The sequence below is a fragment of the Poecilia formosa genome, unplaced genomic scaffold, assembly GCF_000485575.1.
Source record: "Poecilia formosa unplaced genomic scaffold, Poecilia_formosa-5.1.2 Scaffold344, whole genome shotgun sequence".
Classification (NCBI taxonomy): domain Eukaryota; kingdom Metazoa; phylum Chordata; class Actinopteri; order Cyprinodontiformes; family Poeciliidae; genus Poecilia; species Poecilia formosa.
In genome coordinates, this window is record NW_006800283.1 from 197,894 (window position 1) to 225,736 (window position 27,843).

General features: G+C 39.5%; 1 protein-coding gene across 23 annotated transcripts in view; it reads left to right on the top strand.

Moving 5' to 3' along the window:
• Nucleotides 1-27,843, top strand: part of cacna1ab (calcium channel, voltage-dependent, P/Q type, alpha 1A subunit, b) — a 138,958-nt gene that overhangs the window by 88,422 nt on the left and 22,693 nt on the right. For 11 of the 23 annotated variants that reach the window (XM_016661809.1, XM_016661807.1, XM_016661815.1 and 8 more), the window contains 17 exons: nt 1,507-1,606; nt 3,839-3,999; nt 4,289-4,426; nt 5,182-5,383; nt 5,468-5,632; nt 5,774-5,899; nt 6,425-6,508; nt 10,302-10,418; nt 10,507-10,572; nt 11,633-11,730; nt 12,077-12,227; nt 12,306-12,433; nt 12,905-13,001; nt 22,406-22,511; nt 23,913-24,020; nt 26,737-26,840; nt 27,351-27,365. In XM_016661809.1, coding sequence (XP_016517295.1) covers nt 1,507-1,606; nt 3,839-3,999; nt 4,289-4,426; nt 5,182-5,383; nt 5,468-5,632; nt 5,774-5,899; nt 6,425-6,508; nt 10,302-10,418; nt 10,507-10,572; nt 11,633-11,730; nt 12,077-12,227; nt 12,306-12,433; nt 12,905-13,001; nt 22,406-22,511; nt 23,913-24,020; nt 26,737-26,840; nt 27,351-27,365 — 1,966 coding nt within the window. Of the gene's footprint in view, nt 1-1,506; nt 1,607-3,838; nt 4,000-4,288; nt 4,427-5,181; nt 5,384-5,467; nt 5,633-5,773; nt 5,900-6,424; nt 6,509-10,301; nt 10,419-10,506; nt 10,573-11,632; nt 11,731-12,076; nt 12,228-12,305; nt 12,434-12,904; nt 13,002-16,550; nt 16,648-22,405; nt 22,512-23,912; nt 24,021-26,736; nt 26,841-27,350; nt 27,366-27,843 lie in introns of all 23 variants that reach the window. The other 12 variants (XM_016661814.1, XM_016661819.1, XM_007574092.2 and 9 more) reach the window with 6 other exon arrangements.

The following is a 27,843-nucleotide window of genomic DNA, read 5'->3' on the forward strand; positions in this document are numbered from 1 at the left end:
ATAAATAATACATTTTTGCTTGGAATTTCAGAGACATGTTGTCAGTAGTTCATAGAATAAAAGAACAATGTTCATTTCACTCAATCATATACTGATAAAATGTAAAGTCAGAGAACTGAGCATTTTGCAGTGGTCTCTTACTTTTTTTCAGAGCTGTGTATATAAGTTGTAGTGTACGCACACTACAACTTATATACACTACAACTTATATACGCTCCCTCACAGGAATGTGAGGGAGCGTTAGAACAAGGATGCAGCCATTTCTGACACCTTTGACCTTCCTGGCTTTACGCTAACACTCTAAAGCTGCTTTCATAGAGAGACCTCCATGCTGCTCAGATTTAAATGAGGAACGCCTATTGATTGTCGTCCGAGTCGCTCGTTGGCGGACACACAAACACCCACACGGAGACACTTAAAAGCTGCCAAGACTCCGACTCAATCAATCAGCGCTAAATTGAGCTGTCGTTAATTTTCTGTCGCAGGAACGGAGTTCATAGTTTAAGAGGGAGCCGTGATAGATCGCCCGTCTTTAAGCCCAGACTTGGCAGGTGTCCATGTCCCTCTACTTACTTTTTTTTTCTTCAGAATGACCCGTCCACTTACTGTAAACCGTCCACTTACTGTAAATATTAAGTGTTTTATTTATTACCTTAATACCTTCTTCTTCTTTTTTTTACCCCCTTTCAGGAAATTGGCTAATACGCGAAGCGTTAACGTTGTCGGCTTAACTTTTAATAATTTATTTCCGCTCCTTTTTGCGACCTGTTTATTTGCTTTTCTTCATGGGATAAGGTTTTGTGTTCATCACCGGTCCAAATGTTCTCGCATAGCCTCCATTTCCAGACGTTTATTTTAGTCTTTTTTTTTCCACAGAAGCGCATTGATAAGTGGGATTTCTGAAATCTTAGTGGAGAAAACAAAAAAAAGTCACTGGAAGCTATGTGAAGAAAAAACCTGTTGACATACGTCTCTGTGGAGATAATCGTAGGATTATGCTTAAGTAATCCTAGTGGTGCGACATTCGCAGGGCCGACTTCACATTTTCACATCCAGAAATGTTCACTTCTTTCGAAGAGTCGAACAGCGTGCCACCGAAAAAGAAAGAAAGAGGTTTGGCCGGGCACTCTGCCGGGGAGTTGCCTGTCGCTGTGCAATGAGTGATTGCGTACTTTACGGTGACGAAAACCATATTAAACAATGATGATGATGATGATGATGATGGTGCTTCTTGATGTCCATGAAACCAAGAGGTCAGACAAACGTATTGTGTTCTCTCCCCACTGGTTTCATGTTAGACTTGTTTATTTTTCTGCAAAAAAATAAAACAACACAAAAACAGCAGTGATTGCCCACACAAATTAAATGTGTCATCATGTGTTGTATTTTAAATGAAAATAAAGAGGGTGTGGTCAGAGCCCTTTGTGACTCATCTGTGTAATGAAGCCTCTGTTCTGCCGTCTAACCTTCCAGTTTTGCTGTTTTTGTTCCATGCTCAAACACTAGGGGGAGCAGCAAAGGCAAAGACATCAGTACAATCAAATCTCTGCGTGTGCTGAGGGTGCTGCGTCCCCTGAAGACCATCAAACGCCTCCCCAAGTTAAAGGTAGAGTTTAAAAAGCTGCACTGATTTGTCTTATTTCAGGATCTTTGCATGTGAAGTTGTTTGATTCTTATCTTGTTCAAAAAGTCCTAAAAGCCCCAAATAAGTAGCATCGATTGTTTAAAAGGAAAGTATTCTTTGATTTCCAGGCACAGAGTGCGATTTTATAGCAAAATCAAGTAACTGCGTTGACTTCAGTTGTTCTAAAATTGCTACATATGTCAAATAGGACTTAAATGAAATTTGACTTTGTAATTTAACACCTCTAATTGGGCCTCTGTCTCTTTAAGAAACTTTTGTTCTTTCTGAAGCTCCACCTTCAGGAAGTCATCACAACATGGCTCCTCTATTAACCCTTTAATAACGTTTTTACCAGCATTTCGCTGAGAATTAGCTCCTATAATGAGCTCGGCAGATTCACCAGGTGTTTGCTAATTGCTGCTGGCTAGTCTGGAGGAGCTGACTAGAGGAGGGCTGCTCTGTAAGGGGGAAGCTCAAAAACTGCAGCTCCGAGGATGAGCAAGGCGGGGCTAGGTCCAACTAAGCGTTTTACACAGCTGAATGGTTGCCATGGGAGATTACATGATGTAGTGCTCAAAAAAGTCAGTTTTACATAATACTGATCCTTTAACATGCATGAAATCATAGGATTTTTTTTATCTTCTACTAACTCATTTTCAAAAAGAATTGTGTAAAATTGCATGTCAACAGACATGACCACTTGCTTTATAATTTTTTTTTTTTAGTTTTTACTTTTGTCTGTTAGAAATATAAATATAGCAATTCTACATTAGTCCAGGCCACTAGATTCTGACTTTTGTGATTTATTTTTTATTTTACTATTGTTATTATTTATTTTTCTTCATCTAAAACGTTCTCCTGTGTGCTTTAAAACGTACCAGCAGGATGAGGGGGAATTTGGTTTTAATTTAGTTTTCATTAATCTGCAACTTTAGTAACTCCCCCACACGGCAACCCAATGTTGGACACCAAAGGAGAAAAAAAAACTCCTTGCTGTCATTTCATGCTGCTACGGCATCTGTGCAGAAAGTGAGCTCTTGCAAACACAGCAGAGACGACTGCCAGGTCAGACATGAGCTCTGTGCAGAAGAAGGCATGGATCCGATGTACATTAGAGGGTGGCAGCCTGCACATTATTCAGGAAGGAAAAAGATTAAACCAAACAATATCTGAATGAAAACGTTAAATCTGACAGAGTCATACAATTTTGCTGTAATTTGTGTGTCGCCGTCGTCCAGGAGGAGATTGAATCGGCGACTCAATTCAATCTGCTGGATTTCTTTAGATGGAAAATGTTTTAAACTAATTTGAATAATTAATTCAACTGATAACTGGGTTCAATTAGTACACATGTGGTTGAATTTGTAAATTCCTCGAGAAAAAAATGGAGCTCCATAGATAAACTGAATTGGATTGAATACTCAGTGGATAGTTTTCAGATACGTCTTTAAATATTAGAGTTGTACAGATCATGAATTTATGTTGCCAATAACGATTTCATTTGATTTCAGATTCTTCCTAATTCCTATAAATAATGATTAAATCCTTTTTTTCCACTTTTTTTCTGATGAAAAGATTTCAATATTTATTTTTAAGTAAAACAATTAATTTCCTCTAAAAACAGCTCAATTTTTCAGAGTTGTTTCTGTTTGCAGAAAATATATAAAAAATATTTTCTGAGTGAAAATATGCAAATATGCTAAAATATTTAATGATATGGGACATTATTTAAAATGTAAATGAATAATAGAACTACATCATATATCCACACCCCACAAAATTTAATGTGCATCATATCAATATTTATTATTATTATTCTTATTAATAATAATTATTATTATAATAATAATAACTAGATAAATAAATACACACACAAAATGGGGGTAAGGTTTGAGAAAAAAAAACATAATTAAATGAAAAAGGAAACTAATAAAATTAAATTGTAAATAAAATGTTAAATTAAATGATTAAAAATTTATTTGTTACACAGCATAATCAAAAAGTTGGCAGCGTTCTCATCTTTTATTTTATGAATGTAATATTTAGCACTTTTTTGAAGCTGTTTACTTATTTCTGAATTTATTGCCAGTTTTGGCGGGATTAGTCCTCCATATGTTTTATCAAGAGAATAAGAGTTTTTATTATTACATTTAATATTATTACTACCTCTGTAACGTCACAACTTCTTCTTCTTCTTGTTGTGTGACCTTGCAGGCAGTGTTTGACTGCGTGGTGAACTCCCTGAAGAATGTGTTGAACATTTTGATCGTCTACATGCTCTTCATGTTCATCTTCGCCGTTGTGGCTGTGCAGCTGTTCAAGGGTCGCTTCTTCTACTGCACAGACGAATCCAAGGAGTTTGCACGGGACTGCAGGTGGGTCAGGAAACAACAAATCGAGTATCAGAGCACTTCGTTTTTGACCCTGTTGCTCGTCTTCCTGTAAAGTTACAACAAACTGAGTCTTTTGGTTGTCATTTTCCGATTAGTGGATTTGTTCTACTGTTGTAGACATTTGAAGGATTTATAAAAATGAAGCTGTGTATTACCAGTTAAGGTTTAGTTGTTCGTGTGCTGCCTCCTAGTGGCATTCATGTGGTATTTCTGGGTCGTCCTTTTGATTAAAATCATCCAAATATTTGCTGGAATTTGTTGTTTTTTGCAGGGGCGAATATTTAGTCTATGAAAAAGACGAGGTGAAAGCCGAGAAGCGGGAATGGAAGAAGTACGATTTTCACTACGACAACGTGGCTTGGGCCTTGCTCACCCTCTTCACCGTCTCCACCGGAGAGGGGTGGCCACAGTGAGTGGACAATAAAAAAACCTTTAAAACTGTTTATGATGAAGCTGATTGGACTCAGGATAGTGTTCAAAAAGCAGCACGGAGGCTATTTACTTTTTTTTCCTTCAAGAATAATAAAATATATGTTGCTTTTGCTTACTGTGTTTTTCTCTGAATAAGAATAAAGCTGTATTCTTTTTATACACATATTGTTATGCTTTTTAAGATAAATAATCACTATTTTGCATCAGCTAATATAATTAGATGATTTAATGATAAATATTGTATCAGTTCTAATAAATAAGTTGTGGTGCAGTAACACAACTTAAATATTGACAAATTCTCAGTAATGTATAAATAAATGATTGAAGAGAAACTATTTTCTCTATAAAGTGCCTTGAGAAGACATTTGTTGTTGGCGCTACACAATCAAACTGAAGTGAATAAGGAAGTTTGATAAGCATCTCGGAGTCATTCGCACAAAACGCGTCTCCACTTTTTAGTCGTGATTGAGCCTCTGGTGTAAAAACAAAACCAGCTGAACCCGAGAGTGCTTTTATTTTGAAAAGAAGAAAACGTTTTTAGAGGCTGGGGTCCAAAAAGTTGACCTCGAGGAGCAAAAATCATAAATGTTTGGGTTAAACAAAACGTGATCCGATTGCTGGGTGTTACTATTGCAAATAGCATGTTTTTTTTTTTTTAAATCAGTTTCTCACCTTGTTATGTAATATTAAAAAAAAATTTCTAACTAATCTTTTTGACTCCTCCTCTTGCAGAGTGCTAAAGCACTCAGTGGACTCTACTTATGAGGATCAGGGCCCAAGCCCGGGATACAGGATGGAAACGTCCATCTTTTACGTGGTGTACTTCGTTGTCTTCCCTTTCTTCTTTGTCAACATCTTCGTGGCTCTCATCATCATCACCTTCCAGGAGCAAGGGGACAAGATGATGGAGGACTACAGCTTAGAAAAGAACGAAGTGAGGGAACGATCTGGAAGCTTTTCTACACTTATCGGACGTATTTGTTCTGATGTTCTGTTATTTTTTTTAATCTTTCTTCAGAGAGCCTGTATAGATTTTGCCATTAACGCCAAGCCTCTGACTCGCCACATGCCAAAGAACAAACTGAGCTTCCAGTATCGCATGTGGCATTTCGTAGTGTCGCCTCCCTTCGAGTACAGCATCATGGCTCTGATTGCACTCAACACGATCGTTCTCATGATGAAGGTATGGAAACGGAAAAGGTTACGCCGTCTCATCCTCGAGGAGCACAAAACTTTATCATGAATCTCTCCGGTTCTTTTTCTGTCTTTCTTTCTTTGTTTTGTGTGTGTGTGTGTGTGTGTGTGTGTGTGTGTGTGTCGACAGTATCACAGTGATGAACCAGACAAAGTTCCTGTGGTATACGATAATGCGCTGAAGTACCTGAACATTGTGTTCACCACCTTCTTCTTCATGGAATCTATCCTGAAAATCATTGCTTTTGGTCCCTTGGTAAGCCCTATCACTCACACACACTCTCACTCACTCACTCACACTCTCACACACACACACATGTTTGTGTTACTATCTTTGTGGGGACTTTCCATTGACTTCCATTCATTTCTACAGCCTAAACCTTACCCTTATCCTAACCCTATCCATTACATATCTAACCCTAACCAAAACTCAATTCACACATTAGTCCTAAATCTGACCCCTGACCCAAAAACAGCGTTTCCCCTTGAGGGAACCAGGCTTTGGTTCCCACAAGGAGTAGTGGGTCCCCACAGTGTAGTATGTGTCAGGAAAATGGTCCCCACAAGATATTACAAACCAACACACACACACACACACACACTGTTCGTTTATCTAGGGTGAACCTCTCTATGCATCCCTGTGTTTCAGACCATTTTTCCTTCATAAAGCGGGATATTTTAGAAGACAAACCTAGAGATGCTTTTTTCCTGTTGCCGTTTAACTTGTCCCATCGTTGTGGACGATGGGACAACGATGCCTTCCCACTTTTCTGTCTTTCAGAATTACTTCAGAGACGCCTGGAACGTGTTTGATTTTGTCTCAGTCATTGGGAGCATTACTGACATATTGGTAACAGAGATTTGGGTAAGTATTGTGGCTTGATTGTCCAATAGCACACTTATGGATGTGAAGGCAAAAGCTGAAGTGTTTCTAAAAGAAACATAAATAACCAAACAAAAAAAGCACGCAGGAAAAGCAGATTAAAATACCCACCGGTTCCAGGTGCAGAATGATAACTGCTTAAAATTTTTTGCAAATCTTTGTATGTGTTGCTACCAAAAACTAGCTCATTTCTATGATGTACAATGTGTAGTGTGTTAAACAGTAGTTAAAAAAAAGAAAACGCCAAGTTCCAAACAGATTTTCACCTAGAAATTAGTATGTAGAAAAAAGAAAAAAAAGCTAGCTGTGTCTTCAGGATATCACTGTGAGATCCATTGGAGCGATTTGTTTACATTCCTGCAAAAGTTAGTTTAGATATAATGTTTATTTTTATGTGTTGCTCAATCTCTAATCATTTTTGTTACAGTGTATTGATTAGCCTGTGATGTGGAATCAGAGAGAAGCTGAATGTATTTTATTACAACCTAACTGTTGTTGCTTTTCAGTGCTTCTTTTTATACTGGCACCTATAATGATGCTGTCTTCCTCTTCTATCTCTTTACATGCTTTCTTTAACCCTATCTACTCTGTTGGCACCCTTCGCCTCCTCTACTCCTTCCTGTTCTGATATAATCCATCCAATCAAAATGCACTATGAAATCCTTCATCGTGTTATCCATCCATGCTGCACCATGCCCTGTGGTGGTGGTGCTGTGATGATGATGATGGTGATGGTGTGTGTTTGGCCCTCCCCGCCCCACCCACCGCCCACTTTGGCCCCGCCCAAAACCAACCACCACCTCCTTCTTCTGAAAATAAATAAATAAATCTGTTTAATCCAATCATGATTTACCTCAACTTAACCAAAAACAACAACAAAAAACTAAAACTAAAACCTCCTCACCATTCATCTGTCTACATCTTCGCACATGTAGAATCTGGTTGGTTTGTAATTTATTTTTCAAAGCTTCCTGCTGCACTGTCATTGGTCATGCGGTTCCCTGATTAATTTCTAACCCTCAGCCACCCTGTCTCTCATGTGTTGACCCTTGACCCCCACAGCATGTGCTTTTTGGATAAGTCCTTTTAACTCTCTCTCAAACTGTCGAGTTGCTAATGTAAATTTTAAACTATAGACTTTATGGGGGGGGAAAAGTGTGTCAGCGGTAAATTATATCACATTAGAAATCTGAGAAACTTTTAGCCCAATATGACCAAAATGGATGACCGGAAATAAAAACTGTAGTTTGAAGGTTTCATCATCTGAAAAATTACTACAGTAGGGGCCGAACGACAGCCAAATTCTTAAAATAGCTATTCCAGTGAATGTACAGTGGTGACATTTTCTTTATTTTGTCAGTTACTTTTTTGTGAATTTGATAATTTTTTGTCTTCATCCATGACTAAATACATACTAAATAATAATAAGGCCATCTGTTTAACTGGCTATAGATTAAGTTCTTAAATTATTAAAATATTTGATGTCTGCCAGGCAGAAAAAGGCTAAAAGATGGTAGCATAATGAACCTTTAACCCCCAAATTTGTGAACCCTGGAGCCGAGGCACACAGCTCTAGTAACAGTGTAATATCAAAAATACTAAGGGCCATTTTTGGTGCTAACTTGCACCCAGAGGAAATTGGCCCCAGCAAAAAGTTCCTAAAGTGGGATCATGCCTTAAAATGTACCCAGCAAGACCACTTAAAAAAAGAGTGTGGTCTAATTGGTTTAATTTAGTGATTAAAACCCTTTTTATGTTTTAAATTTGAACGAGTGATTTTCAGTATACTGGGGGATCTCAGTAGCATTTGCACAGATATTCAATAAATTAGAATATTATCGAAAGGTCAGTTTATTTCAGGAAACTTATCACTAATTACTTCACCCATTACTGCCCACTAAAGCCTGTTGATGCATTTTATATACATCTCCAGGATTGTACTGAAAATATTTTTGCTGCTATCTAGTAGTTGAAGCTACGCTAAATTACACATTATTTTGTAAATACGTATAGTTAATGGTGTTTTTTTTTCAACAGTAACACACTTAAGAAATTATAATATTATTGGAAAGTTCATTTATTTCTGTAAGTCTCACTAAGTGAAACACATCATATAGATAGATGGATGTTCGAAAGCTCTTATTTCTGTTACTTATGATTTTCCGCTTAAAGTTAATCCAAACATGGCATCTAAAGTTATAATATTACTGTAGAGCAATAAAAAAATCAAATTTTTTCATACAGAAATGTAGCCTTAATGAAAAATACGTTGATTAACAGCTGCATGAAGGTTGACCGTTTACAAAAGTAAGTTTTAATCTGACCAGTGAGCCTCATCAGAACGCATATTCTAATTTATTGAATGTGACCTTAGCTAACAAAGCCTGCCAGGGAAAGTTCATCTTGTAGAATATATAAGCTTTGACGGAGTGCAGCTACTGGCGCATGTTTTAAAGTTTCCAATGGGCTCAGCCTTGCTGGCTCTCTCTGGTCTGCATGTGGGCCAACTATCATTAAGTATGCTGCCATGCCAGGTCATGCTTACACTGAGGTTGCATGCTAATCCCTCCATCTTCCCCTCCTTCTTCTCCCCTCTCATGCTGGTTTCACAGCCTTGTCTGTCAACCACCAAAATGTGGAAAAACCCGACCTGGAAGTTTGGAGTGAACTGCTTGTGGCATCTTTATATTGCCAATTAGCACAATGCTAGGACAGCTAGCAGGATTAGCACAGTTTACAGTTAGCATTTCTGATATCATATCTGTGTTGTAAAGTAGCTGTGAGATTTTTAAAAGTGCAAATATTTCCTAATGTAGCACTTTCCATCTTAAAAATTGATTCATTGGTAAAGAGAAATGTTTCTGTTCTACATTTAGCTTCTTGCTATCTGCTAAGTGCTGACATGTAACATTTTGTTGTTGCTGTTAAAGCCCACATAAAAAAACCACATAGGTTCCTTTCTAGAAGCTTCTTTGTAATTCCTCTAACAACATTTTATTAACCAGAATAATACAGAAATAGCTAACAGTCTTCTTCACTCAGTGACCACTTCCACACAGAAGCATGGTGCATTTTCTGATGTGTAGGTTTTATATTGTCTGGATTAACAATCAAGTGGGTTCTTTTCACCTCTCTAGTGTTTTTTTTCTTAAATTTGTTTCTGTATAATAAATAACCATAACAATTATTACAGTAGCATAAATATGTTTAGAGCATTAAAAAAATCTTTCTAAACAGAATTATGAAGTGACATAATTGGTGTCACAGGCAACCCAAACTTCAGGTCTTTGCTTTAAAAAGTCTATATTTGCCCTGTGTGGGTGATTGTGTGCGTGTGTGCGTGCGTGTGTGCGTGCGTGTGTGCGTGTGGTTGACAGGCAAAGTTCTCCAGTCTGTATGTAGCCTGCTTGCATCAGCGATCAGTGCATTTGATAATAAAAAAAAATGCTGTATAAGATTGGATGATGACCATAAAATTCTTTGAATTAGAAATCACTTTCTTTTCTTTCTCACTTTTTATTAATTTATTAATTTATTTATTTTTTGTTCTCCCCTCTCTATCATTTTCACTTATATCTCAGTACCAATATATTTGAGGTTCGATGAGTTTTATTAGTTTTTGATTTCTCCTCCTTGGTCTTCTCTTTCCTCCACTGTTTATTTTGTCTTTTCTTTTTGGTTGTTGTTGTTGTTAAGTTCTTTCATTATTGTAGCGGATGTTTGTGAAGATGCTGTCGCTTTGTGATGCTGACAACATGCCATGTTTGTGCTGCAGGACAATGCCATCAACTTGAGCTTCCTGAGGCTTTTCAGGGCAGCTCGCCTCATTAAGCTCCTGAGACAGGGGGAAACCATCCGGATCTTACTGTGGACGTTTGTCCAGTCCTTCAAGGTATTTAAGAATTAAAAAAAGAAAAAAGAAAAAAAAAAAGATTTGAAAAGATGAAACTAACAAATATCCCTCATTCCTGCTGTGGTAGGCTCTGCCGTATGTGTGTCTGCTCATAGCCATGCTCTTCTTCATCTACGCCATTATTGGCATGCAGGTAAGTTCTGCTGACAGGCATATACTTTTTTTTTTCCCCAATATATTAAGAAAAACTCTTTACCTGCTATTGAGGAAGCTTCAAAAGTCCAATTTTTTATTTTATCTTCTAAGAGGTCTTTAATCAGAATGTGGGAATCCATTAGTAAGGACATATTGGACTTAAATGTGCTATATATTCCAAAATGTATTCATGCATAAAGTATTATGTACATTGTTATTATGTCCAGTAAATCTGTGATAACCTGCGAAACCCCAAATCGTCTTTTGGGTAATGTCAGATAATTAATACACATCAGTTTGTGACTTTTGGCTGCTTCCTTTAATAACCGGGCTTGTATTAACCTTCTCATTTCTTGCTAGCAAAGCACAAAAATTACCCAAGAAGTTATAGTTTTCCTTTGTGTAATTCACATGTTGTCCTAATGCCTTTGTCATTTCATAGCAAAAATAACAACTTTAGGTTCAAGAAAACCCCTTTGTCAGGGTCTGAATGCCATCTGGTGTAGTTGTTTCTTATATATTTTACGATGACACAGCCTTTTTCCTGGAAACCTGTTAGCAACAAACCATGCTTGTCCAGTCTTCTCTAATTTTAAGGCCATTAATTTCAAAATGTAACACGGAAAGAGTCAAAGGTATCGCAACATTGCAATATTTGACTTTGAGGTGAATTTGGTGGAAAGAATGGGCATTAATCTTCTTTCCTTTTTTTTAACTTGTAATAATCTCTCTGAAGAATGATGTACTTCAAATGGTTTGGAAGTTGTCTCATAACAATTTACAGGTTAATAGCTATTAATAGCTATCATATTGTTTGCACTGATGTATTTTTGGTTTTTTTGGCTTTGTATTTTTGCACACCTGCATGAAGACAACCACACCGCTGAATCTCCTGATTTCCATTTGCTCATGTTTGCTGAAGCTCAAATAATCAAACTTATTTAATTAGCAGCTCCTGTTGGTACTTTCTCCTGTGGAAACAGCAAGTGCAGGAACATGAAATGTCTGTTAATGTGGCACTAATTATTGTTTTCTTTTTCTATTGCGTTTTTGTTTAGTTGTTTGGAAACATAGCTCTAGATGAGGACGAAGACAGTGCCATCGACGAGCATAACAACTTCAGGACATTCATTATGGCCCTAATGCTGCTGTTCAGGTGAGACGTTTCTGTTTGCTGTTTGTTTGTCTTGATGGGTTGAAAAGTAATATAAAATGTGCTATAGTGATATTACAAGGACATCTCAATAAATTAGAAGATCATGTCTTACAGTTGTTGTTTTGTCGTTTATCTTATTAAATATTCCAATTTCCCAAGAAACTGAGTTTTGGGTTTTGGTTAGAGGGTTCGTCATAATCATCAATTCTGCCCAAAAATAAATAAATTCTCAAATTGAATTATTGAATTGAAATGAGTTGACATTCCAGTGATATTTGATTTATTGAGATGTGCTCCATAAAATATTAGCATATTGTAAAAGTGGTGTCTTTCCGTTTCTGTGCAGGAGTGCTACGGGTGAGGCGTGGCATGAAATCATGCTGGCATGCCTGGGAGAGAAGAAATGCGACCCGGAGTCGGGAAATACCGGGAAGGAGTGTGGCAGCACCTTCGCCTACACCTACTTTGTCTCCTTTATTTTCCTCTGCTCCTTCCTGGTGAGGAATTGTTGGACTGATTGTTAAACCGAACCCGTCAAAACCTCACACGGACATTTCCTTCTTCCTCTCTCCCAGATGCTGAATCTCTTCGTGGCCGTCATCATGGACAACTTCGAGTACCTCACCAGAGACTCGTCCATCCTGGGGCCGCACCACTTGGACGAATACGTAAGGATATGGGCCGAGTACGACCCAGCCGCCTGGTGAGTGGCCACCAATCTTTCTCACGCAGTCACACTCCACTGTTCTTTATCTGCTGCACCGATATTTGTCTGCTCTCCTCACCGCTGACGTTTTCCTCCCATCCCAAAAATGGGACAAAGAGCTCGTAGCAGAGGTGGGATGATGAAACGCCGTGTCGACGCAGTCTGAGCAAACGTGTTTTCCAGGCTAAACAATTACTTTTTTTTTTAGCTTCTCTGATCTCTTTATTTTTAATGTAATGTTGTATGCCAATGACATAAATGTTACCCACCCCTTTTTGCCTTTTCCTTATTATGTGTTTGTGATTTTTTTTTTCAGTGAGTAAGAGCTCTTTTCTTCTCTATATTTTGTTATTCCTCTTTTTTTTTGTCCACTTCTTCTTTTTTTGTTTCTGTTGTTTTTTTGTTTTTTTTTTGTTTGGATTTTGTATGCTCCCTCACCTAACTCCCCTCCTTGTATTTTTCTTGCAGCGGGCGCATACATTATAAGGATATGTACAGTTTATTGCGAGTTATCTCCCCTCCTCTGGGCCTTGGCAAGAAATGCCCACATAGGGTGGCCTGCAAGGTTTGGACCAAACCCATAAAGCACAAACTTAAACGCAACCTGCTCGCCTTTTAAGAAACTGGAATGAATGTTGCTCTTTATCACTTTTAAGACGAGTTCTTTCGTAGTTTGTTTATTTTCTCTCTCTCTCTTTTTTTTATTATTTCCATTGGTTTGACTTTTCTGTTCGGGTTTGCATTTTCCAGTTGTTTTGAATCCATTTCACCTCTGAATCATTAATCTTTTTTTGTTGTTGTTTTGGGAGGGGGTCTGTTGTTTATGCATTCTGCCATGATGATGAGAATGTTTGGGACAATGCAGAAATGCACACACACTCTCTTGCATACGATCACAAACACACTGATAATGGTGTGTGAAGCATGAAGTGGTACACTGCACTTGCTAATGTCTTTTGATTGAACACTGGGGGAGGGAAAAGTGACACTTATTGTCCTCATTTTCATTTTTTTTTAATTTGTTAGCAGTAGATTTTAGATTTCAGCCAGTCAGTGTCTTTTCTTTCTGCTTGCTGTCTAATTTTTGCCTGGGCAGAAAATGGTTGAGCAATGTGCATTGATCTGTTTGACTCGGGGAGTGGGTTAGACAGGATTCTCATAGAGGCACATGCAGAGAAGGTTTGGTCTTGGTATTCTGACCTTTGAACTAAGGCTACCTTATGGTTTTCTAGATCTCCCAGATTGTTCAAATGTCACTTCATTTAACTTAATTTTGATCATTTCAGCATGAAAACAATCATAATTATGTAAATTTGAGAAGTTTCTGCATCTCCACCAGGAGTTTCAGTATTTGCTGTCAAACAGAAAACAGGCGAGCGGGTGTTCTGTTACGATTGTGCCGTTTTGCATATTTGGTGAGCGACTGAAGAAATCATTCACACAAATTTCTGCCGTTTTCTTAGCTCGTCATTAAGTCGACCGAAGTCATCTTAATGAAGAGCAGTTCAATTATTTTAAAGAAATATAAACCCAGTCAGCTGCTGCTGGTTAATTTATCCAATCATCACTAAACAGAATGCAAGGACAAATAAATTTTGCACAAAAGAACTTAGATTCCAAGCAAACTGCGTGTGCAGTTTGGAGGTGTATGTGCCAAAAGTATAACATGAGGCTAATTGGAGCACTGTTGACCCTACATGAGCATCACTTGTCTTATTGGGATGAGGCCGCCATGATGGCCGCCACTCCTTCGAATTCTGATCATACCTGTCAAGTTTTGGACTTGAGAATATGGGAAATCGTTATCTGTGCCCTGCTGCCATTGGAAGGGGAGGGCTCAGACAAAACTATCTTCTACTTTAATATAAATACATAAACAAACCTTTATGTAACCTTTCGTAATTAAATGTTGAGTAATTATGCTCAACATTTAATTACGTTTTGCATAAACGTACCTTGCAGAAATCTAAGGATATTATAATGTTTCCAATCTCTGAAGTCTATTTCTTGAAATGCAAAATCAATCTACACAAGTAGAAGTAGCAATAATTTTTTGCTCAAGCTAAACAAAAAAAATACAGTTCAGTAAAAGTAAATGCAACCAGTACTACCCACTTTTGAACATAGATAACAAAATGAGCAGCCTATTCATGTGAACAAGCTTAACATGATGTCATGGCATCAGCTGGTCGTCATGTAGCTCACATTATGTCTATCCAGCAGCATTACTCAACTCACTCTGTTAGCTTGGAGTAAAAAAACTGCAACGATTTTGCCTTTTGCTGATTGGCTGCCATGATTTGAACACTCACCTGCACAGCAGTATGTCTCTGTCGGTGTAAAACCGGCGCTCATGTTGCGTTTAAAGGCGGCTCGGAAAAACACGTTGCGACATGTTAACAATGCATTAAGCCGTTGTTACGGCTGAAAAAGTTCCGGTTGGGGAGCGGGGTTGTATGAAACAGAAAATTTACGGGAAAATGCTTATATGGTAGCACAACGGGACAGAGGAGTAAAATACGGAGGTTTCCCAGACAAAAAAGGAGCCTTGACAGGTATGTCCTTGATGACTGAGCCAAGCTGGCACCACCTTATAGATCAACTTCACCTGCTGCTACCAGGCTCTTCTGCATAACAGCCATGACTCCGATAATAAGCTGCCGCCATGACCTCACCACAGATGTTTGGCGCATGCTCAAAAGCTCTTACAGTAACAGTGCAGCTTGAGAAACGGTGAGAGCTATTGTATTTTTCGCCCACCCCACAGGACTTCCTTTAAGACTTTGTACAGACTCTACATTTTCCTGTTGATTGTCTTTTTTTCATGGTGCCATCTTGTCTTTTTTTCATGGTGCCATCTTAGTCCATCTACGGTTGGCCTTAAGAATGCGCGATATGGGGCTCCACATTTTCATAGTGATGGATCTTCAAAGTCATGTTGCCGTTACCGTACTGATTACACTCACAAATAGCAATGGTTTATATCCACGCACACTGGAATAACAAGACCAAACCTGATCTGTTTGTATTGCTGGTTACAGAGGCCAGAAGGAAAAGGGGGCAGGGTGTGTGTGTTACTTAGGGGAAGGATTCCAGAGGTTTTGTGTCCACCAGTAATCTCTCAGTAACAATCTGAGCTGACAGATGTTTTTGGAAAGAATTACATATCCTGTGGCTCGTAAAGCAATTATCCAATCTCCAATGTCAAAAAAAAAAGAAGCACCAGCTTGTTTTGTGACCAGCAAAGGAAGAGCTTGAAGTTTTCTGCAATGATTTTGTATGAATAGCAGGGAATCTCCAAGGGATATCATTGGATTTCTCTTTTTTTAATCAAGTCTACATCCGGGTTTTGAAGCCCTTCAGAGTTCTGTGAAGGAGCTTCTTGAACATCTGGAAGTGCAGCTGCGTTCGGAGACTCCTGGTGGACGCGCAGCCTCAACACCAAACTGCATTGACTTGTCACAGTGACTCACTTCGGTTTCTGCAGTGGCGCTTTTCTTTGCCTGCTAGAAGCCCCGCTGTCAGTTCTATCCGAGCGGCGAAAGTGGGTTAAGACCATAAGAAACCGAGCAATCATTCCCTTTTCACCTCGTATAGAACGGTAACGCAACACTAACTAACTTAACATCAACTACACCTCCTCTTGAAACCCCTCCCTGCCTAATCCTGTCTTTCTTTCCACCTTCCTTTTCCTCCCTCCACAATTCTATGAAAATACCAGACTGTAAAGGGCACATAAAACACCCCCTTGTTCTCTATCGTTTTCTTTCTATCTCTTTTCTCTCGCCACAGCAAACACATTTCCACAGTGACCAAAACAATAACCTCTGTGTATTTGTCCCCCCTCCCTTCCCCCCACCCTTCCTTTCCTTTGTCGGTTTCGTTTTTTTTCCTCCTCATGTTTCCACCCCCTTAACACACCTCTGTGTGTCTCCCCTTAATACTCCCCCATTCCTTCCCTTGGTTCTGATGTTTTTTTTTTCTTTCATGTTCACGTCGTTTGTCTTCGTTTCGTGTGTCGTGTGTCAATGTACGCGTGTTGAATGCATGTGCCCATGTGGCATCTGCGTCTGTGTGTGTGTGTGTTTGTGTGTGTGTTTTGTGGCCACTCCAGCGGCCGGATCAGTTACACAGACATGTATCAGATGCTAAGACACATGTGTCCGCCGCTAGGCCTCGGGAAGAGGTGTCCCGCCCGGGTCGCCTATAAGGTAGACTCGCCCCCCACCTTACCCCTCCACCCTCCTCAGCCACCTCAACCCTCTTTATTCCCCTTTCCTTCCCCTCATTCCTTTCTTTCCGCCTTTTTCTCTCCCCCCCAAACCCATTTCTCTCCTCACACCGCCCCATCGCTGGGGAGATCCTTTCTTTTACCAGCTGAAACATTGCTGTTCCTGTCCTCCTCCACCTCCTGATCACCCTCTCCCCCCCTCCACTTCTTTACCCCTCTCACCTCCTCCCAGTGGTGTTCTCTTCATTGTTTGTTGGTGGTTGTGGTGGTGGTGGTGGTGAGCGCTGTCCTCTCTTCTCTCTCTCCGACCGCGGGGATGGAGGGATGGGCTTTTGTTGTGCAGTCAAGTGAAGTGATAGTGGAGTGGTAGTGAGTCCTCTCTTTTATTTGCTCCAGTCATGCCGCAGAAGTAAGGGAATGCAGGAGGAGTTTGCCAGTCCTTCTGCAATCTGCACACACTCGCACACACACACACACGCGCACTCACACATATGAGCAAAGCAAAACGTTATGCAATCGACAAAATGCATATGTGACAAAAAATAAAATGGTAGTTATGGTTTTTATTACATACCATTTTATTAAAATTGTAATTCTTTAGCCTGTCTTATGAAGAACTAAATCAAGGTAGACTTTTCTCAAAAACAACCTCTAAACAAGAATCATGAATTAAATGTGGTATTTAATCACTATATTGTTTTTTACCATAAAATTTTTTTATCTTTTCTTGTAGAAAAGGAAAATTGGAAACTATGACTTGTTGATTTCCATTAGTATTGCTTATAGCTACAGTTTTTGCATAACAAAAGCACCAGTAAACACTTGAAAGACAATATTTCTTCTTTTTTTAAAGAATCTGGTCATTTCTACTGTGTTTAACTTACAAGCAGCAGTGAAAGTGAGAATCGATAAGTGACATTCACACAGTTTGATTACCTGCTTACAAGGCAGTTACAGAAGGACCGGTAAGTGTTTCTGTCTTCAGTCTTCTGCGACTCTTATTTCTGCGGATGACACAATTGGCGGCATAAATACATGCCCACGTCCACCTGTATTCATACAAATAGGATTTTACTCATGCAAAAATAATCTTAAGAATCTTTTGGCCCTTGTAGCTTCTTGGCATTTTTGATTAAGGTATGATTTTTATTTTTTTTTATATTGCTTTCTACATTTGGTAACCTAAGGCAAACTTTGGCATTTTCGGCTTCTTGGGGCTATGACCACCAGGATAATTTTTTTAGGTTGATCTTTTCAACATTTAATTTGTCTTTGTCATCTTTGTCCTTGTTCTTCTGTAAAGCCATGCTTTTTCCTTATATTACTGCCATCCAGGTTCAGTAAAACAGCATGGTTAACACACAATTTAATGATTTAAGATGGTCAGTAACGAGCAGTAAATTGATTATGTTGTTTGGTTGTAAAGACATTAGGTGGCATAAGATTAGACTTTGAAAAATTTATGGAGGTAAGCACCATAAGCAAAGGTCCAAAACAGGAAACCAAAGAGAGTGACAGGCATGGAAACCGGGTATGGAGGAAAAGGTGAATTTAGGAATCCAGGAGGTATAAATGCTGAGACCATTGAGACTGGATACTGCAGTGGTGACAGCTCAGAGGGAATAAGGTATTGGAACCAAACAAGGGATGTTGACTAGAACTGAAGACTGACTAAATAAGTACAAGGCAACACTAGGTATCAGGGAAGCAACAAATTAACAGAACATAACAAAACAAAGATTGTCTTTAAAAACAATAATTCACGAACACAACAATGATGTCTTAAAAGAAACTCAAAACCAAAAGTGAGAGCCTTATATCGATGTCCTTTACATCGGCATGCCTATGTGGCACAGGATCTGCTGAAGGAACTCTGAAGGTTGGCCTTCAGACCGTTGAATTTTGTTTCCAGAGACTCTGGACAACAATGTGGAAGCTATGAGATTGGTACTGAAACAGCGTAGCGTGGTCCATAGAAAGGAGTAGTAGAAGTCAACCTCCCTAGGGAGCACAGGAAAAGTCCCAAAAACCAAAAACTTGCAGAATCCTGTTGTCTTAGACCTCATAAAAAGGAATAGTAACATTCATAGGGAAATTGTCTTCAACCCTCTTGATTGCAACTAGAACGTAGAGATGGGGGTCACCTCCAACCCCCTTGGCAGAAACAGGAGGCTGAAGCTGACCCTCCTGGGTTGGCTCAAGAAGTGTATCTGGAACAGCTGATGGGCAAGGAGAAGTGAGGAGGGAAGGCTAAGGGGACTTGAGACACAGAATCAGCTAAGTTGGTTTGAGATAAGTCAGAGGCTGATGTAGCTTTAAATTTGTAAGAGGCAGCGCAAGACATGAAAGAGGTTGAGAGATCTTGAGAAGAGGGAGTGATGCCTTATGATAAGGTGTGAAATGAGGATAATGCTAAAGAGGTTTGAGATAAGAAGTCCAGATGAGGGACACGTAGTGTGGAGGTTGTAGGAGAGAGACTGACTTGGATTAAGACAAGGCAGAGACTGAGGTGGTTTGAAACATGGAAGACGTTGAGGCAGCTTTAGACACGACAGAGGCCCTTGGCTTGTGAAACTGAAACGGAGGTCTCTTGAGATAATGATGAAGCTCAGGTGGCTTGGGATAAGGCAGAGGAAAGTAAAGCATGAGGAGATGCAGACCTAGGATGTGTAGCATTAAGGCTGGGCCTAGGAGAGCTAGGAGAGGCAACCCAACAACTGAGGATGACTGGGCATTTGGACTCTCCATGAATAGAGGGGCATCTTTAAAGACTACAGGGAGCATTGGTAATCTGACACTTGGTGGCTAAAAATGCATAATTGTCTCTCAAGTTCTGCCAGACCATCCAAAACTGAAGAAGTAGTATCAGCAGCTAAGCCCTCAGAGACGTAAGAGTGATGCTTGCAGTGTCTACGAAGGTAGGGGCTGAAACTTTGGTGGCGAGGCCCAAAGCTGTGACCAGGGTTCAGTTGGCAGTGGACATGATTTCTCTGGAAACTAGTCAATACTCATTTAAGTTGAAACAGGTATATATTTCCTAAAGCTTACACTTAATTATCAAGACCAAGTACATTTTGATGTTTACAAGGTTATTGGTGTATTCCCCATCATTTGTTTTACTGATTAAACCAAATCGACACCCTTTAGTGTCTCTGGCTTTTATTGTATCTGGATGCCAGCACTGCTGTTCTTTCTCTCTCTCTATTATTTATGCTAATTTAGTCCTTTAATTTCTTTCTTCCTGTTTTCCTTTACCAAAATTTGCTTTGCTGTTCCCTGTTACTCAAAAGTTTTGGGTCTTCTTTTAATTTCTGTTGCATTTTTTCAGCCTTAAATTTCTGTCTCTGTCACTCTGCTGTCTACTTCTGCAACTAATTGTCTGTCAACAATCACAGTCCAACTTCATTTCATCATCCCTTTGATCATCCAAGCTCACATTTTTCTACTGTACTCCTTCTTTGTGATCTGTCCACTGTTTTCTCTCCAGAGTGGTTAGCCTGTCTCTGAAGTTGACTTCATTACATATTTTAGCCTGTACAGTTTATAATGAATAGTTTTGTACAGAAAAGTTCATTTACAAGTCCTTTGAAATCAGAGGGCATCTGAAATGAGAATGGAAAGCTTCAAAGTGCTGCTACTTGCAATGCCAAGTCGATATTCTTGATCTAATCCTTAGTGGACACAAGGCTTCTCCCTTGGCAACCAAAGGAACCGTAGTAACCAATTATTGGTACTTCTTGAACTGACCTCTTGACCTATGTCAGTGTTGTTTTTAGTCCTTGTCTTTATCTCTTGTGGTGTTTTGTAATATTCAACCACTCTTTTTCTCTCTCTTTACACACACATACTTACACTTTCCTTTAACTCCAGATTATTAATATCTTTTTACTCTCCTTATATTATTTCAGTGTTTCCACAAGCCTTCTCTCTCCCTCTCCCTCCTCATTCTCGCCTTCCCTTTTTATCTGTAACTGCATCTCATTAGCAGTCCTACATTGACAAAGTCTAGCTCTACTAACTGTCCCTATCGTGCACCCCCCTCCCCCCTCTATAATTCGCTCCCCTTATCCTAGAATGCTACTACCACAATGTCTGGTTGGTCCAAAACAAAACTAAAACAAAATAGAAAGAATACCATTCATCTCTTTTTGATGTCCCCTAAGTTTTTTCTCCTTTTAGGCAATGCCACAACTCAGATCCCTTCTAGTTCTGACACCCACTTAAGACAATGCACCCGTTTGGCATTGAGAGAGATCTTGACATGACATAAAGTGGTACCATTGCTGTATGATTTGACTTTGACCAAAGGATCAGTGAATGTGAAACAGTAGATGCTGCAAAAATAAAGGAAAAGAAAAATACAAAATAGATACTTGAATCCAAAAGGTAATTCCTGTGAGTTGAGGATACTCTCTTTGCGCGGATGCACGGCTGCTTGTCATGTAACAGTTTTGATTAAAGTTGTGGGGTAGCGGGTAGGGTAGATGAGTTGGGGCTTATTGATATTGAGAGTGAAGTGAAAGCATGTTGCATGCTTTGTTTGCATTTGTGGGACATTTACTGGGGTGTGTTGCGTGGTGTTTGCATGAAGTCTTTGCACTTTGTTGTCGCATGGCTCTGGTTGTATCAAGGCTGTTGCCTGCTGAGCGCTGTGAATGTTGGCCGATGCCCTTTGCCTGCCACATCACCTGGCTTTGGGCATGCCCGACACTCGCACACACTCATGTACACAGGCCTGCCGCCATGTCGTGCCCTCCATCGTGAGTGCCCAACGCTCATGTTCGTAGGTAAATCCGATGGATGCCAGCTGGTCAGGATAGGTACAGCAAGCGACCCAAGCTGGCCTAGCTTGCTTTGTCCTATCTGCAGGTTTCTCCATCTGTTTTACCAAGCATAGATATGTGAAGACAGGGAACCTCCTTACAGGTAGGGGGAGCTCAATAGCAGGTGCCTTGGTTAAATGAAACCATAGCTGTCTCCTGAATCCATGCAGATCTACACCAGTGATACTTTTATTGCTCTTCGGTCAATTGGGTTTTTTTGTCTCCAAAGGACTCCAATTAAGTTCTCTTAATTGCAGTCTGTGAAAATATCTGTTTTAGTGATCAGAGAGGGTTGGGTGGGGTTTGGGTGGGGAGTTGGGCACGTTGGTGTATGTCAACTGTCATATACATATATATATATAATTCTATATGTGTGTAACAACAGAAATGTGTAAATGCGCACAAGCATTCACACATATAGGGAACATGGGCACAGGTTGGGTCGGATGCCGTTTTGGCTCTGATTGTTCTTCCTTTGTGGTTTTGCAGCTCTCACAGTTGCTTAGCAGCATTGGATAGTTGTGCTGTCTCATAGAGTATCACTGGAGAAACAGGAGACACCGGGACTTACTTTTTACAAGTTTATTGAAGTTCTAGCAAGCAATTGCCCTTGCATAAAATTACCACAACTGCATAGCATCCTTAAAACATGGAACCTCAACCTTTCCTGATACAGCTGGACACTTAAGACCCAAGTTAAGATTACTGACTGGAAACTCAGTCGTTCCCGCTTCAGGAAATAAAATCTGCAACTGAAATGAACCCAGTCCAGTTATAACCGGCTGTTGTCTATGGAGCTCTCTCAACCCCGACCCCTGCCCTTTGCCCTTCCCCCATCCCTGAGACTCAGGTACACCTCACCTTAGCGAAGACACCTCCCTTTCTCATCCTCTCATCCTGACTGGTTCTCCACAGAGGCTCCTTCGCATGGATCTGCCTGTTGCCGACGACAACACAGTGCATTTTAACTCCACCCTCATGGCTCTGATCAGGACAGCACTGGATATAAAGATTGCCAAGGGTATGACTTAACATTTATCCTCCCTACTGTCTGTGCAGCTGTGCAAGTGCATCTCAATAAATCGAAAAAGTGACGCTTGTATTTAACAGATTCACTACACTGTACCTCAAACAAGTTGGATATTGTGCCTCCTTACTCTTCTCCAGGCTATGGGATCTTGATTTTATGGGATCTTGATTTTACTTCTATATATATATATATATATATATATATATATATATATATATATAAATAAGTGGAAAAGTTACCTTTTTGCTGAACAGAGGAGAACCAGTGAATAGCAGTCCAGCCCAGAGTAGAACATTTGATTTTATCTCTTGTTCAGGGGGGCAGAACACAAAGAATTTGACTGTGGCGAACCCATAACCAGAACCCATCTGTAGTTGCCTTTCCAAAACAAATGTGCAGCAAACTGTGTCAATATGCCACACAATGTCAAAATAAGACAATTTCCCAATTGCCATGTCTCTGTTATATAAGAAATCAAATTAAATCACACATGAATAAGTTTGTTCAGGCAATAAGTCATAAAAAAAAACATGCCGCACCATGATCCTTCAACTACTTTCTCTTATTTTCTCCGTCGTGGTTTTGCATGTCAGGCCTGAGAGAACCAGTACATTTATAGGTTTTGAAATCCAGGTAATGTGAGCTGATGCTGGTGGTACCTTCAGATTCACTTGACAGTCTGAAGTGTGCATATCATAAAGATCACACGTTGCAGAGACTGCCCTGCAGTGGTTCAGTAGTTTGTTGATGACTGTATATTTTCAGGCTGGCTGCTTCTACATCTATGGACTTTAATGCCAGTTATTGTCTTATATAATCTTCACCATTCCTCCTTAATGTGTCAGTGCCCCAAGGATCTGATCTAGGCCCAGAAAAGCTTTGCACAAAGCTGTTGGTGTTAATGAGCACCTGCCTGACTATCGTCTCTATTCCTATGGTTGTGTAGGGTATAACAATGTCTGTGTTCAAAATATATCTATTATTTTATGGTCTTGTGTATTCAAATAAATTTGAGCTTATATTAGTGGTATGTCGAAAACAGCAAACTGAGCAGAGAAATTCATTATTTTTATGATTTCGCATTTATTGGGATGCACTTTCTTTTAAGATAATTCAAACAATATGTGTGGCGTTGCAGTTCCTGTTGGAAAAAAACTGTTGCAGATCGCATCTGTGCCTGACGTGAACTGATTACTTCTTTCATTTTTGGGTGAATGTGTACATGTGTGAAAGGATGTGGCATATTCCTTTAGTAAAATTGTAGCATTTTGCCTCCTTCTTGTGTCCTCTCTCCCCGGGTTTATGTGTTTCTTAATTTGTGCTAATCGGACGTCTGCTTGTGTATGCAAATATTCACTGTGTACGCGGACACTCGGTCGCTGGCTCACCCAGGCGGTGCAGATAAGCACCAGATGGATGCAGAGCTGAGGAAGGAGATGATGGCTATCTGGCCAAATTTATCACAGAAGACTCTGGACCTGCTGGTTACTCCACACAAGGGTAAGTCGCAGGAAAGCAACTGACGGTGGGCATAGTGGTGTGGTGTATCTGTGTCCGATCACCGACTCACCAAGAGGACAGCTTCTACCAGTCAGTGTCATTCACTGCTTTGCACCTCCTGATCAGACGTATGCAACATGAACGCTGGCTATTCCTGGCTCTTACCCACATGCATACATCTAACAATCGATCATACACTGCTATCTAATGGCAGATGATGGTTAAAGTGACGTGAAAACACTAGAAGTACAATTATATATGCGTTTATGTCAAACTATGGTGCACAGACATGCAAACAATACAGACCACCAGCATTTTATAGTTTAGAAGCTACAATCACAAAAATCAGTGTGTGAAGACGTTTTCTGTCATTTCCACAGTTACAGCAATGCCTACAAATACCTGGAAATGATGGCGTGCATGAGCACGAGGGCCCCCCATTGTGTTTTTTAGAATCAGAATATACTTTAATAACACGGAGGGGAAAATGCTTATTTGTTGTCAAGCCACTCCATCCAAAGTGATAAATATTAAAGCACTTTGGATGGAGTGCTTTAATATAGCACATTTTCAGCTGCCTTGTTGCTGAAAATGTACTATATAAATAAAATTACCTTATTATCGCATACAAATATAACTATAAGTGATAAAAAATTTCTACATAAAGAAAGTTATATATAAGTGTGATATAAGTAGTTTAAATATGATCTAAGGATAGTTCAATGTATTTTATATATTTGTTTTATGTTAATTTATACATGAGTCTATAAATGAGTCCACAGTGTACTTAGACTTAAAGAGACTCAGAGTTTGGCTTTGAAAAGTTAATCAGCAGTTTGCAAAAGCTCAAAGTTTTTGGTAATGTGGAAAGTGTTAGAGGGGGATATGGCAAGCCATTTAGTCACATATTTTCACATTTTGCAATAAAAAAAAAAATCCAAAGCAATAAAGCAAAAAACAGCAAAGGAAATTCAATCCCACTGGACTCGTTATGTTACCTTGTGCTACAACTCCTAACAGTAGAGTTTTAAATGAAAATATTTAACTGTTTGAAATGTTCTGTATTACAGTTAATGTGAAATTAAATTGGAATAACTCAACTTCATTTGCTACACACCTTTCAGCAACAAGGCAGTTCAAAATGCTTTACAGCATAAAAACATAACACAATAACCAATCATAAAAGAACAATAAACATTATATTTTGTCAGTCATCAAAATCATCAAGAAAATGTAACATTTCTGAGTTTTGTTGAGTAATACAGTTGCAAACTTTCTTGAGCAGTTCTGAATTCTCAGTTTGTAGTTAACTGTAAACGCAGCGTTCGCTACACACAGTCAGTAATACATGCATTCACTCACTCAGAGAAACATTACGACGTCCGTTCCCTCACCGACTGTCTCTCAACCCACTCACTCAGTTCTGGTATCAGGGGTGCCCGCTATAGAAGATCCTCTATAGAAGTCTTTTCACTACAGGAAAATACAGACCAGAGAAGCGTCTGATCTCAGCTGATCCTTTCAGATGATTGTAATACTAATTTTTAATTTTGCTTGTAAAACAGGCCAAATGCACCATTTATGATCTTGCATGTTTATCAGCATATTCTTCTTGTTCAGCTAAATGCATGACTGAATACAATATCACCTATCTGCTATTTTTAAATAAAAGTTAATAAGAGGATTATATAAACGTAAAGAATGCTTAAAGGAGCTGTAAATAAGTCGGACCTGCAGCCACGCCACTTTGAAAACGTGAATTTTGAAACAATGTTTTTTCCTACACAATGGGGAATAAAGAAATGCACAATCTCAAAGCTCAATATTTTTCTATTTTAAATGTTTTTGTGTTCCATCCAAACTCTGGAACTACATGGCTGGAGTTTTTAGAAAAAAGATTGAGCTTCTGTTTTCTGGGAATTCTGGGTCAAACGAAGCGTTTCTTAGTGAGGTGGCTCAATCGTCCTCAGCCTTGACAAACTTTTACCTTTTTTTATTAGAGTGTAGCTGTACAGTAACAAAATAAAACAATGTTAGCTACAGTGTTGAGCACAAACTCTGCCTGTGAAAAGACTACAAGCTTTACTGTGCTAATAACTGTACAGTGTTGTAATATTGTGTTTGTTGCGCACCAGCAGCGGTTACAGCTGACTTCCTCAGAGCGATAAAAGAGCTAGAAGCCTTCATAAAGTTCGGCTCCGCCAGTGAAGATATGCAGAAAGCCTTTAAATGAATTTATCTTTTAAGTTAAATTTATGACGTTTTAAGGTCTTAATGATTTTAAGACTTTCTAAAAACGCACTAAAACAATGTTTTAGTTGCATCTTAAAACACCATGCATGACCACTGGTCATCTTATTTTTTTTTTTTTTGACACATTTAAGAAACTATATGTGTTCATACTAATGTGTAACACTGGAATATTTGTAACTCATTGAAATATCATCACTCACTGAATTCTTTACGACTCCATCAGCCATTGTGCTTAAGACAAAGATCAGCTACAAGGCAAAAGGTTAATTCGCATTTAAGCTTTTTTTAACTGGAGCGCCGATCCTATCGAAGTTCGGTATGTCACAGCTGCCACCGTTGCCGGTGCGTCTTGCATGCTGTTGTATTTTTCTGTGTCCTGTCTCCCACTCCCATCCCCCCCTCACGGCTCAGGGTCCCATCTCGCTCGGGTCTAATCTTCCAGGGTAACTTGTCATTTTCTCAGCAGCCACAGACTTAACGGTGGGCAAAATCTACGCTGCCATGATGATCATGGAATACTACAGACAGAGCAAGACCAAAAAGCTGCAAGCCCTGCGAGAGGAACAGGTAGACCCCCCGCCCCCCTCTGCTTCCCTCCAGCCCCCCCACCAGGCATCCCTGAAAAAGCCCCAAAGTGCACAAAACTAGATTTATTCTTCTGCTCTCGCTAGGCATCTTTGTAGGATACTGCTGTGCTTCTGGAAAAATTTGTAAATATGAAACAAAACAAAAAATCATTAAATGACATAAATTGTATAAAGATGCCTTTTCCCTTGCTTTAAATAGACGCTCCTGTCCTTATTTTTGTTGTTTTGCATGTATCCTGGCATTCTTTATGGCATCATGTTGCTCAGTTGTTTGCCTTTAATCTTTGCAAGTTGACTTTATCGAAATAGTTGCAGCCCTTTCTCTTCATGCTACTTTAGGTTTCATTTCTTTTCCATGCTCTGACAGTAACGCTGTGTTTTTTCCCCCCCTGTTTTTTGCTTTGTTTTCGTTGGTAATTCTGAACATAATGATGATGATGCTGATGATGATGATGATACCACATGGCCTTACCTTTTTGCTCATCGTCAGTGCTCCTCCCTTCCTGTTAGTGATCGACTACGCGATGCACTCGCTTCCCACTGTCTCGATGTTTTCGGTTCACGTTGTGCACACACGGAAACATCTCTCCACTCTCATCGTAAACGTCCTGATTCCATTCGGCTATTTGAAACGTTTCGGACGGTTTCGGTCTGTCAGGCATTTGCAACCTTCAGGCTCCGGATAGATATTTTTTAAAATAAATTGTTTAAAGCCACAAACCCCACCTCCTGAAACCAGGAGCTTTCGGTAGCATCTTCTGTTAGCAGTTAGCACCGTTAGTGTTAGGTGTCCTTAAAGAATTGTGGACACAAATTTATTGTAATTTCTTTTCCATGGAGGAATTTCTCTCTTGCAAACGAAATGCAATGCAGTGGAGACTGGAGAGTATGTTGGTCCAGTTTGTTGGTGTGTCCTTGCATCATTTTTATGTCATTTATTCTTTCCTGTCCTCCACACTCATGTTTTATTAACTCAGAGGATA